This window comes from Anneissia japonica, unplaced genomic scaffold (genome assembly GCF_011630105.1).
Source record: "Anneissia japonica isolate Jap-2015-1 unplaced genomic scaffold, ASM1163010v1 scaffold287790_len634930_cov199, whole genome shotgun sequence".
Classification (NCBI taxonomy): Eukaryota; Metazoa; Echinodermata; class Crinoidea; order Comatulida; family Comatulidae; genus Anneissia; species Anneissia japonica.
Genome location: NW_022748191.1, coordinates 110,705 through 123,525, shown reverse-complemented (window position 1 = coordinate 123,525; position 12,821 = coordinate 110,705). Strand labels below are relative to the sequence as shown.

Sequence of the window (12,821 nt, the reverse complement as noted above, 5' to 3'; positions counted from 1 at the left end):
CCTGGACCACTTTCAAAGCATTTTAATAGGCACCCAACCACGCCCACTTTGCTCTCGTCGGAGACTTTGCTCTTCAACAATTTTGGTTATGTTGCATACCATGTAGATTTCGCGATGCGTGATGCAAGTTAGTATAACTAGTTTTGAAATGAACATCAAGGTTACTATTTTCAGATACCGTAAATATGCCAGATTCTCTTCTATACCATAAATATACAAGTACTGTAAAATTTAGTGTGATAATACAAATTGGGTTTCCATTCTGTTGTTGTTGTTGTTTTTTTTTTTTTTAATTGGGTTTGAAATAGCTGTTCCTATGTACTAAATAATCGCTATAATTCATTCTTTTTATCCCACAAACGTTTGGGATCGTGCTTATTTTTGTTTTCAACTGAAACAAATAATCTGATTCGGATTTTATAATTTTACTCGTGATGATCACGCCCATACATAGTCTATTGATGTCAGGTGTGATCCATTTCATTTATTTAGCTTAATTATAAAAATCTAATTATCCAAGATTGACAATTGTTCAATGGTTAATCTGATAACTAAATAAATAAAAAACATTAATTCAATAAATATTGAATGTGGTTTTGTTTGTTTGTTTGTTTATTATTTATTGCCCTCATTATTATAACATCAAAACAAAAAAATCAAGAACATAAATACACACAAAAATGAGAGCAAGAGGATAACCCTATAAGCTCTATGAGATTGTTTCCATAGGGGTCCTCGATCAATAAAAAGAGAAGCAAATATTAAAAAAAAAATTAAAAAAAATAAAAAATTATGTTTTTATTAAATTATTTTTAAGTAAATATTTAAATGTATTATGGTTTTCAATTTCCTTTAAACAATTTTGCAATTCATTCCATTTTTTTTATTCCATTATAGTAAAATGTCTTATCAACTTGATGAGAATTTTTTGGAAACATAAAATTTTTTGTTACACCTCGTGTTCTATAATTATGATTAAATAAAATGAAATTTACATCAAGATATAATGGCGTTAAATTATTGTATACTTTGTGCATAAGGTTAATTGTTGAGCCCGTCTATTAATATTTAAAATTCCCAATGACAGAAAATCTCCCATACTCAGATGATATCTACTATTAACCCCCAATATAAATCTTAATATTTTATTTTGACATCGTTGTAACTTTTCTCTAAGAGTGTTCGAGATTCCCCAATACCAGCTATTGGTCATAAGGAGTAGAAATGCTTATTATTATTGCATTCCCTGCCAATAGCTGTCTCTACAAATACCCCTCTGAAAACAACTACGGTACGAATTAAAAATTAAAAATATCGAAAGGTGTCAAAATAGTAAAAAAAATATCGGAGGGACCACTACTCCTAAGCTAACACGTCGGTGGTACACATCTTAGATAACATGGTCAATCAATTTGCATGCGTCAATGACCCCGACTGCAGACTCTTGAACCGGGGCCCCTCACAACCTAGTTACGCCACTGGTTCTGGCACTGGCTTTGAGTAACCGAGGGGAAATTTAGTAGGGTGGGGGTCCCGAGTCCCCCTTTTGGAAAGTTAAAAAGAAAGAAAAATAAAGAACACAAGAAATTATTGATCACCCAAAAAACCAAACAAACAAATGTTTACAATATAAAATTTTGCTTATATGAAACATTAAAAGTTAAAAATCTAAAAAATCTGTATCGATACAAAATTGGTAAGGGTACAATGTTAACGTAAAATTAAACTGCCAGATATAAAACCACCTTTCATTCTCAATCGATCAATCATCGACCGATTTATTTGTTTCACTGACTGATTGATTGTTGTGGTAGCCATCATTATTATGGTAAATTGGTTAGCCGATTTGTTTAAAAAAAAAAGAAAGAAAAAAAAACCGGGCTAGAAGGCCAAATATTTGTATTTTTGTCCTTAAATAAATAAATAATAAAAATTAATATTACCGATAATGCTCGGACCTATTTTTTCGTTTTACTGTTATTATTAGTCAAGACCTCATTTAAACTTAATTCATCTTCTATTTATTTATTATTAATGTGTACTATTACAGTATCTTACAGAATACTAAATGATTTAATCTGAGTTTTATTTGGAATGTAATCAGACAGAAATCGTCTCAGATTTAGATCTAATTTTGGATTACAGTAAAGTAATTACCCGGCAACCTAAGCTCGTTTACGGCGCATGTCCATATGCGTCGCCATTGTTTTTGGGATAAGGAGAGTGTTTCCTGAAAGTGAGAAGTGTTTTTTCAATATAAAACGCTTATATTTTAGACTGATACTATCTGTAATCGTTTTGTGACTTATATTTGTGGATTTTTAAAAACATTTCATACTCGAACTAATAATATTTGTTATATTATCGGGCAATGTCTGCTGGTGTAGAACAGGTATGTTGGTAACAGCAGAGAGTAGCCTATGAACGTGCGATTTACAAAATCGTACGACAACGTAGCCTGAAATGGAAATGGAAGTTGGAAATAGCCTTCAAAATAATATTTCAGCTTGTTTCGGAAAAATCGTTTAATTGCAATTTCATAAAGGAATACGTCAGTCTATGCCTATGTTCATTGGCTGCGGATACCTCATCGAAATGAATTATGATTCACGAAGTGCTGCCAAGCAAGGCATGTTTAACAAGCAGAGCAAAAAAAAAAAAAAAAAAAAAAAGGAGCATTCGTAATCACATCGACATCAACGATTTTTTTCGCCGATGGCACCCTTCCATGAAGCTTAGGCTTGGGCCTAAAACGCTTGATCCTTTCCCAAGGCTGACTGGCCTTGATTTTCCTCATGGTGTTAATTCATGGGTTGTCAAATTTTTAGAATTCTAGGCCTATAATTATAAATGGTATCACTGATCAGGCCCTAGCCTACTGATACTGCACCATAAATTAACAACATGGATGGGATTAACATAATTATTATTAAGGTTGATAGTTCGACAAATGAGTGAACAAGCGGTTTCTGGACAAAACGGTAAAAAACCAAAACGGCAATAACCAAAACGGCAATAAACCAAAACGGCAATGATAAGTACCAAAACGGCAACAGACCAAAATGGCAATGGAGCAAAAATCAATGCCAAGACTGAAGCACAACTGCGCGCGGACAGCAGTTTATACTTTTCTGAATCTTTGTTTTTTTTTTTTTTTGTTTTGTTTTGTCTTTTTTTACACACCAATGACGAATTATTTCGTTATTTTAAAGTGTTATTTATTATTATTATTCAGTGGCGGAATTAGGATTTAGCAATGGGGGTGGATAATAGGAGGTGAGAAGGACAGAGTGGGTGAGGGTGGTGGTTTTGGTGGAGCGTCCCCTACCATTGTGAGATTTTTTTTGGAATTAGTAGACTGTTAGACAATCTTAGATGGCAACTAGCTTAAAATAGGAAGTTTATGTTTTACCAGATAGGCAAGCACATACACAAGACAAGTAACCATTATTTTTTTTCACGGTAAATTAAGGGGGGTGGCTAGCCACACTATTCACCCCCCCCCCCTTAGATTCGCCACTGTTATTTTTTTCTTTCCCGTAACATAAATTTAGATAAATTGTTTAGCCTCATTTTATCTGTATTTTAAGGTTTTAATTATTTAAATGTTCACTAAGTTTTATTGTATTATATTGTGTTCCCCAATCTTTCTTAATTGAATTTGTATGTTGTATTATTGTTGTTGTTGTTGTTGTTGTTGTTGTTGTTGTTGTTGTTATTATTAATGTTATTCTTTAAAATGTTTTTTTTTTCTTTCGCAATTTTTTACATAAATTGTTTAGCCTATTTTTATCTGTATTTTGAAGTTTTAATTATTTAAATGTTTACTGCTTTTATATTGCAATTCCCCCAGTCTTTTTACTATTGAATTTGTATGTTATATTATTATTATTATTATTATTATTATTATTATTATTAATGTTGTTCTTTCACGTTTTTTTTACCTCTATGACAATATAGCCACATTTTCACTGTATTTATCGTTGTACACTTTCATGTTTATAATTAAAATAAAACCATCAAACTGAGGTAAATACGAGTTAACAGCATCTTAAAGTTCATGTATAAGGTGCAAAATCAAGAGGGGGATTTTAAAGGTAACACCCATGGAACTTTACTTTCAATAACCTTAATTTTAAAAAAGGCGTTTTAAGCAAACTACTGTATTGTTGATTTTATTTAGCCATTCTTCCAATTACCATTATGTCATTCTTGAAGTGTTGCCGTTTTGGTATTGCCGTTTTGGTTGTTTTGGTCCGTCCATTGCCGTTCTAGTCTAAAAGTGTTGCCGTTTTTGGTTTTTGGCCGTTTTGACTTATTGCTGTTTTGGTTTTTGGCCATTTTGACTTATTGCTGTTTTGGTTTTTGGCCATTTTGACCTGTTCCCGAACAAGCAGCACTATTTATTGTTTGTTACTAGGTTTGGGCATATTAGCACTAAACTAATTAATAGACCCTTTTTTGCTTTGTTTACATGCATTATACACTCATTACCACAGTCAGTGCACCTAGCCTACTAGGAAGTTTGCTTTTATTAAACTCAATTCCAAATCATCTCAAGGTCCCTAACTATCTATTTACATACAAATACAGTACATACAATTAAATTATTCATTGATGCAAGGGATTCTGTAAAGTATAGGCCTAGTTTCTTGACAAAACAGTTTTTTTTAAAAATCCCAACACAGTGTTAACAAAAACATGATATATTGTTTCTTAAAATTACTGTACTGTGTGGAAAAAGATATTGAAAAATGTATGGAGCTTACATGACCCTACCTTTCTGCAAGGGATTCAAGTTTGCTAACAGAAAAAATATAGTTTCTGAGAAATAGGCTTTATTTAAAAACTCCCCAGCAGTATTAAACAAAAACAATATAATGTATGTATTTAAGAAAATAGTTAAAAAAAAAAAAAAAAAAAATATTTATGGGGCTTTACATGACCCTAAACTTCACTGCAATCACAACCTCAGATCCAACCATGGAAAGGCTGAGCAATACCTAAATGGCTCTGCAGCATCTGACAAATACTGCATTTCTCAAACAGTATACATACATACTCATGATGGTATTTTTGCAAATACCATCATGGCCTATTATCCACAAAGAATACATAGAATTTGCATAACGTCATTTACAGTCTTCAGAAAATGCAAAGAAAATGATAATATGAAAGTATATAATAAACATTATTTCCAAAAAATAGTGTTCCATTGTAGAGTTTAGACATTGATATACAATACTACTATGTGTAGTTCATAACTGTATACCTAATACTTTGTATTAATTCATTTTCATTTTATTTTCTTATAGCGATCACGAGGGCAGAGAAATACAGGTAAGTCACTAGATTCTCTTGATAAATTTGTGGATTCAAACATGTTTTTTAAGAATTTTTGATTGTCTTTTTGAAAAATATAAATTTTTATTTTTGAGAATTTTGCCTTGATATCTGCTTGGAAGCTTAGAATCGGGTCAAAATTGTGTAAATGTAGTTGTCATATACTTGGCTACGGTAATGTAACAGATACATACACTTGTATTCCTTTCCCATCCCTCTATGACTAAAGACTCCCAGCCTTTTCCCCACACCTTCATTATTTTAGATAGTATGTTGAATGGCTTATGTTTAATGTAGTTAATAATAGTTGTTTGCTTTACTCTTCAGTGCAAAATGGCCCAGTTAATGCTAAAGATACGGTAAATGATGAAGAATTTGATCGCTATATGAATAGCCAACCAGCACAGGTAAGTTCATTTTCATTTTTTGGTATTTGGGAACAGTTTATGCTGCGAAACATTTGGAAAAGTATTATCTACAATTTCGGATCTACTTTACTGACCTCTTGAGGGCAGAAGACAAAATTAGAATTGTAGTTTATTTAATATTAAATGCATCAGGAATATTACACAAATACTGTACAGGTAATTGAGAAAACATTTCAGAGAAATTCATTAGAGAGGATGCATGTGCAACTGTAACTTTATGGGAGATATTATTATCATTTAATGAAGTAGGATTTATATCAGTTTAAAGGTGTACTCATAGACACAGGCAAGGCTACAGGGGAACCAAACTGGGTGGGAGCACTAAAATTTGCATGGACAAAAAGTCATGTAGAGGGTTTCCAGTTGAGGGCTTTTTTGTGAATTTTTACTCAAGTCAGTATTGCAAGCATGGCATACAGAGTATGTCCACAACCTCAGAACAGAGAACCTCTAAATTGGAAGGCAGTGCCATTTCCATTCTTTTTCTTTGTGCTAAAAACCTTGCATCCCTGCTGAAAGATAACTGTAAATGAATTTATTTTTTAATATGCATCATATGTCTATCAAGATTTTATATACTTAGATATTAACACATTTCTATTTGAATGTCTGTTTTCAGCAGCCAGCACAACAAGGATATAATACAGCCCCAGGATTGCCACCTGACCAATCATTTGTACCTAGCTACTACCCATACTCCTTTAATACAGCTGCCCCCTACTCTATGCCAGGAAATGACACACCATGGTCAACTGGAAGCGGTGAGAATTTCAACTTTTATGGCGGATATGACGGTGCCAATTACATGCAGGAATCGACATCAGCGTCTAGCTACTATAACCAACCGGGTACTACGCCTCCATATCTTACTCAGGGTGGTTTCAACTTTTTCCCCGGTAATGCGGACTTTGGTACTGGGCCATGGGAGGCTAGCTCTACTAACCAAGGACAGGCACCTGGCAGCCTCCCAGGTCATGCTCCTCCTTATTATGACTATCGTTATACTTCACCACAGGCAGTTTCTAAGCCTAGAAACTATCATGAGCTGAATGGCACGAACCCTTCTGATGGAAAATCGCATGGCATGAAGCTTGTTGAACAAGGTGTTTCAGGACTTAGCATTGGAAATGGTGAAAAATCCGCAGGAATTGTTCAAGATAATGGAAAAATTGACTCTGAGGTTCGAGTTGCGAGTCAACCTATGGTTGTTCCACCCGTCTCTCAAATACCGCCCTCAAGTGCTCCAGCTTCGGCTCCTGTGACTGCTAAACCAACATCTTGGGCAGCAATTGCAAGCAAGCCTGCTAAACCTGTTCAGAATAAGTCTAGCAAGAAGTCTTCTGCTCATGCTCCAGTTCCAACCCAGTTGCCCACACTCAAACAAACAACTTTGAACATTGGCACTTGGGACGGAGAGAAAAATGCTAACAGCAGCTCTCAAAATTCTGAAGAAATTGCAAATCAGCAACAAGGACCTCCTGCTCAAAGCCAGAACCAGGCCCATAGATCTGGTCAGAGTCAGTCAGGACCTCCAAAAACACAAGGAAATACTGGCCAGCATCTAAAAGGACAAAACCAACAACGTTGGGGACCACCCAACCAGCAGGGAACTAGAGACTCTGGCTCCAGTTATAGTGGCAGGTCAAACCTAGGAGCGACTGCTGCTGTGGCTGAAGTCGCGCAGCCACCTGCTGATGGCGTTAGTCCAGTTTTGCAGAAATTACGAGCCAAAAATGAGTACAATCCACCATCTTTAAATCTGAACACAAAGAACGCTCGTTTCTTTATAATCAAGAGCTATTCTGAAGATGATATTCATCGTTCTATCAAGTATAGCATTTGGTGTAGCACAGAGCATGGTAACAGACGATTGGACAGTGCCTTTAGACAGCAGTCAGGTAAAGGGCCTGTTTACTTGTTGTATAGTGTGAACGGTAGTGGCCATTTTTGTGGAGTTGCTGAAATGTTGTCTGCTGTGGACTACAATGTAAGTACTGGTGTGTGGGCTCAGGATAAATGGAAGGGGCGGCTTGACGTTCGGTGGATTTATGTTAAAGACGTTCCGAACAGTCAGCTTCGTCATATTCGTTTGGAAAACAACGAAAATAAACCAGTGACTAACTCGCGCGACACACAGGAAGTTCCACTTGAGAAAGGTAAACAAGTTGTGAAGATTATTCACAACTACCAGCATACAACCTCGATATTTGATGATTTTGGACACTATGAAAAGCGTCAAGAAGAAGACTCGAATAGAAAGAGTGCCACTGTAAGTACCATGTTCTTTTTCGCTTACTGATATACTCATTACCTCATATTTATCATATTACATCTTTCTCTGATTGTCATATAATTAATTTCTAGTTGCAATTGGTAAAGTTCTTTGAACTTTAATTATTGCTTATAAATTTAATCATTATTTTCATATCATTTTACAATAATTTTGTCCAAAGGTTAGTTTTACGATTTTGTTACTGTACAGTATTCAGAAATTGTATTTTGTGGAAAATCAATAAAACAAAACAAAACAAAAAAAACCCCCCCAAAAAAAAAAAAACAAACCAATGTATTTAGACAAAAAATTCAATTGCCGCATGTGTAGAATGATGTTTCATACATGTACATATTCTTACTGGCATAGTTTGATATTATTTGTGGCACTTATAGAGCCTTATTTTTCTTATATTTTTATCTTTGCATCCACATTTAATTTGAATATAATAATATTTTTTGTTCATTGGAGTACACATACTTACTAATTTTCCCATAACATCATGTACATGCACATATTATATCTCAGATTTCACACGCAATTCAGTGCTATAAACAATTACAGTATATAATGTACATGGTTGGCCATTGGCTTATGTTGGAAAGGGCTCCTGAACTATCAAATAGTGTCCTGTACTGAGTATATATGCATATTAACAAAATGCTATTCCGTATTCACACTACTGTAATAAAATACTATACTCTGTGTGTAAAATAACAATTGTTTCATTGATTTTCTTAATGTCGATGTTTATTCCTTTCAGTCTAGAAGATCCACCAATCAGAGGAACTAATTCTGAGCAAGGCTTAGGCTGAAGCACCAGTATACCAGTAGATAAACAAATAGCCTTGCTTTTTGACTTAGAATAATCGTTGGCGTATTGTAGCTGTCTATACGTATTTACCTACCTATGTACTTTATTTACTCTGAGATAGTGACACATATTCTGTGACGGATGTTGTCAATGCAACAAGAGCAAACTGTATTGAAATTACACTTGTGCAAATTATCCAATTTTAGTTTGCCTGAAAACAAGTAACCAATGGGAAAGGGAATGACTTCAGTTGAGAAAATGTTTTTAGCACTGCTATGGTCAATTTATTGTGAAAGCATCACAAACTTCTGCTGTATTGAATTATGATTTTTTGTCATGTATAAAATATGAAGGGGTAGAAAAACATGCATAACCATACCAACGCATGTCCAGTGTCCTATATACTTGTTTGGAAATTTTACCCTAGAATTACTTTCAGAAAGGAAATTTTGAAATTTCACTAGCGAAAAAAAAATGTACTGGTGAAAGAACACTGGATGGCACGTGCAGTAGAATTTGGAGCGAGATTTACAAGTTATATGCAAGATATCCTACAGCAGGGAAAGAAAGTGTTGACCGTGTCAAGTATATTTTGGAGATGCTCATTTTGCAAGATGTTCATATTGAATGTGCATTATGTAAACGTTACATCTACGTTATGTATGTATTTCAGTTAGTCTCTTGAACCTGCTAGCAGTTGTGGTGAGCAAATACAAAGGAAGTCATACTGTCACCATGTTACCTTAGTAACCATTGTATCAACTTTAATTACTGTTTAAAGCCAACAATGGCAAATGCACCAGTAGATGTATTTTATGATGGAATTGGAGCTTGTCGTCCTAATTGCTAAGCAATATTTTGAGTATTTAACTTGGCATGCGCTAATAGTATTTATACTATTTGACAGCAGTTCATGCCCATGTGGATAAAAGTAGAAGGGCAAAGAAGAAACTATGGAAATAACTTCTCCTTTGATATTGCCTTGGAACTACACTGCTACAATATTGTTAGGAAGTCAACATCCGCAGATTTCGAGAGAAATATACCTTTATAATGCTCATCATTGCACAATGTATTAGTATTTACACAGCTGTGAAACTGAGTACTTGACTGAAACCAATTGACAATATAGACTTCAACAAATTAATAAACTTCAATAAATTTTAATTCCAGATTGTCTTGTGTTCAATCTTTGAACAAAAGGCATGTTTTGTTTGTCATAAGTGGACAAACTGCCAATTGACTGCTGAATCGAGACCAAAAACTGGTGGTATAGAATAGTTGGCACACACTTTTAAAACAATGGAAATCTGTATCTTCCTTTTTGAAAAGAGTTCTGAAAATATTTAGTTTTCAGATCCAGAATTCTACCGTATGTTTTCATGATCATCTTTGAGTTTCTGAAGAGTTTTTTTTTTTCAATTGCTTGTATGCTAATTGCTAATTTCAAATCAATTTTCAGTTGAACCATAATTTTCTTCACTTTTGTTATCAAGTGTCTCCTTGGGTTTCTGTTGCTATGTCTTATTCATTTGTCCATTGTCTTATTCAGAACTGTTATAATGCCGTAGGCCCTAAGTTAAGAAACTTATTTTAAATTCAAGGTCCAAGTAGTGGATTGAGACTATAGGTAACCCCCCTTTTTTTCACAATTTTTCTTCTAACTAAAATAAATAAAAATATTGCAACTTCCCCTTCCCCCATTTATTTGAAATACTCCTGAATCCACACTGCTCTTAGTAGTTTCGTTTTTCTATTTCTTGTACATTTCACAATGTTTGAATTGTACATGTAACGTCTAATTGCAAGAGTTGTAGGCACAAAAACCGCTGACTGAAAAAGAAAAATGAGTTTTAATCTACTTAACACACTTTCATCCTTTGTACTTTAGTGTTGTATATTATTGTTTCTCCATAATGCAATTGAAAGGGAAATACATCCTGTTCATTCTATATACTGTACTAAAGCCTTTTGTATTTTACAATCTTTTCGCAGTTTCATTTGTAGTATTTTCCAAGGTGATTCTATTTTATTTTTGCACGAATCTTTATTTTATGTACCTAATTAGGATCCATTTTGATCTTGGATTAAAAATAATTTTTTGCTTGTAATCTTTAGGCTTATTCTATACAAATTTATTTTCCTAGAGAAATATAATATTTCTTTTGCCCCTTTAAGCCGTATCCGTAAAAAAATGTTCTCGCCGTTTTTAAGTCTGTATGATACAGTATGGATGAGAAGGCAAATTCTTAAAGAATTTGATTCATTTTTATCAAATAAACAATAGGAGACAAAATGTCTGTTTTTTGTTGTGGCTTACATGACCCTGCTTGTTAATTTTGTTACTGTTTTGTTGTAATGTCTTCACTAAAAATGTTTTTTGTTTTTGGTTATTTGTGTATTTTTTGTCAACATTGGATATACTTAATACTTATACTGTAATACAAATAATCTTCAGAGAGCTCAAGCAGAGACCATACCTGACCAATAAAAACCATTCAAACCTAAGCTTTCTTGTCTTGTTTGTTTTTGATTGATGCATTACAGACAAATTAAAATTGTTTTCTCAGCAAACATCATACTTTACAACAATAGAGTAAAGTGTACCAGGCAGCAGTGGGGGAAGTTAAGGGAGATGAGGGCCCCTCACAGCTATGATATAAAAAGAAGTAGCTTGGTGGTTGCCTTCTAAACCTAGTGTCCTGAATTTAAAAAAAAATGTAACTACAGTACCCTGTATAGGGTTTTATTCTTGTGACGAAAAACCGCTACACTTTTCCAATAGTCCAGTGACCCAAAAAGTGCATCCTCTTCCTGCCATGTAATTGATGTCTGCCATCCAGTGCGTGTAAACCGAAATATCAAAGATGACTAGGGCCTATTGTTTTCGTACAGCATTATGTATTAGGGGTAACATTATACCAAGAACTTATTATCTACTAAATATATTTTGTTACTAAAGTGTAGAATAATATATTTCCTGTAATTTGGTATACAATGAACGATGTAATTCCCTAGTTAATTATGTCAAAGGAGGACAAAGGGCATCAACCAAAGATCAAATTAAATTTCACCCAAAATATATACGGAAAAGAACATTTAGTTCCACTCGCTACAGAATTGTGACCGTCACTCTGGCAATAGGTGGGTGTATGCAATCATCACTGCATTATGATATGAATACAAAAAAGGCTTTTCAAATTTACTTTAATAGCAGACTGGTGATGTAGTTTAAAATTGGCTGTATTTTTGTATTTATTTTCACTCGCACACACACACACATATATGTCTGTCTCTTATACACATCTAGATGTGTATAAGAGACAGACTATACTCTGTGTGTAAAATAACAATTGTTTCATTGATTTTCTTAATGTCGATGTTTATTCCTTTCAGTCTAGAAGATCCACCAATCAGAGGAACTAATTCTGAGCAAGGCTTAGGCTGAAGCACCAGTATACCAGTAGATAAACAAATAGCCTTGCTTTTTGACTTAGAATAATCGTTGGCGTATTGTAGCTGTCTATACGCTGTCTCTTATACACATCTAGATGTGTATAAGAGACAGACCTATGGTTGTTCCACCCGTCTCTCAAATACCGCCCTCAAGTGCTCCAGCTTCGGCTCCTGTGACTGCTAAACCAACATCTTGGGCAGCAATTGCAAGCAAGCCTGCTAAACCTGTTCAGAATAAGTCTAGCAAGAAGTCTTCTGCTCATGCTCCAGTTCCAACCCAGTTGCCCACACTCAAACAAACAACTTTGAACATTGGCACTTGGGACGGAGAGAAAAATGCTAACAGCAGCTCTCAAAATTCTGAAGAAATTGCAAATCAGCAACAAGGACCTCCTGCTCAAAGCCAGAACCAGGCCCATAGATCTGGTCAGAGTCAGTCAGGACCTCCAAAAACACAAGGAAATACTGGCCAGCATCTAAAAGGACAAAACCAACAACGTTGGGGACC

At 34.5% G+C, this 12,821-nt stretch overlaps 1 protein-coding gene across 2 annotated transcripts; it reads left to right on the top strand.

Moving 5' to 3' along the window:
* Positions 1-2,175: 2,175 nt before the first annotated feature.
* LOC117120694 (YTH domain-containing family protein 3-like) lies at positions 2,176-11,365 on the top strand. Of its 2 annotated transcripts, none has more exons than XM_033265730.1 (5): positions 2,176-2,392; positions 5,316-5,340; positions 5,671-5,750; positions 6,394-8,040; positions 8,807-11,365. In XM_033265730.1, the coding sequence occupies exons 1-5, from the start codon at positions 2,372-2,374 to the stop codon at positions 8,834-8,836; spliced, it is 1,803 nt and encodes a 600-aa protein (XP_033121621.1). In that variant the 5' UTR covers positions 2,176-2,371; the 3' UTR covers positions 8,837-11,365. The 2 variants fall into 2 exon arrangements, with proteins under 2 accessions (XP_033121621.1, XP_033121620.1); XM_033265729.1 differs by having other exon boundaries at positions 6,391-8,040.
* The last annotated feature ends 1,456 nt before the right edge of the window (positions 11,366-12,821 follow it).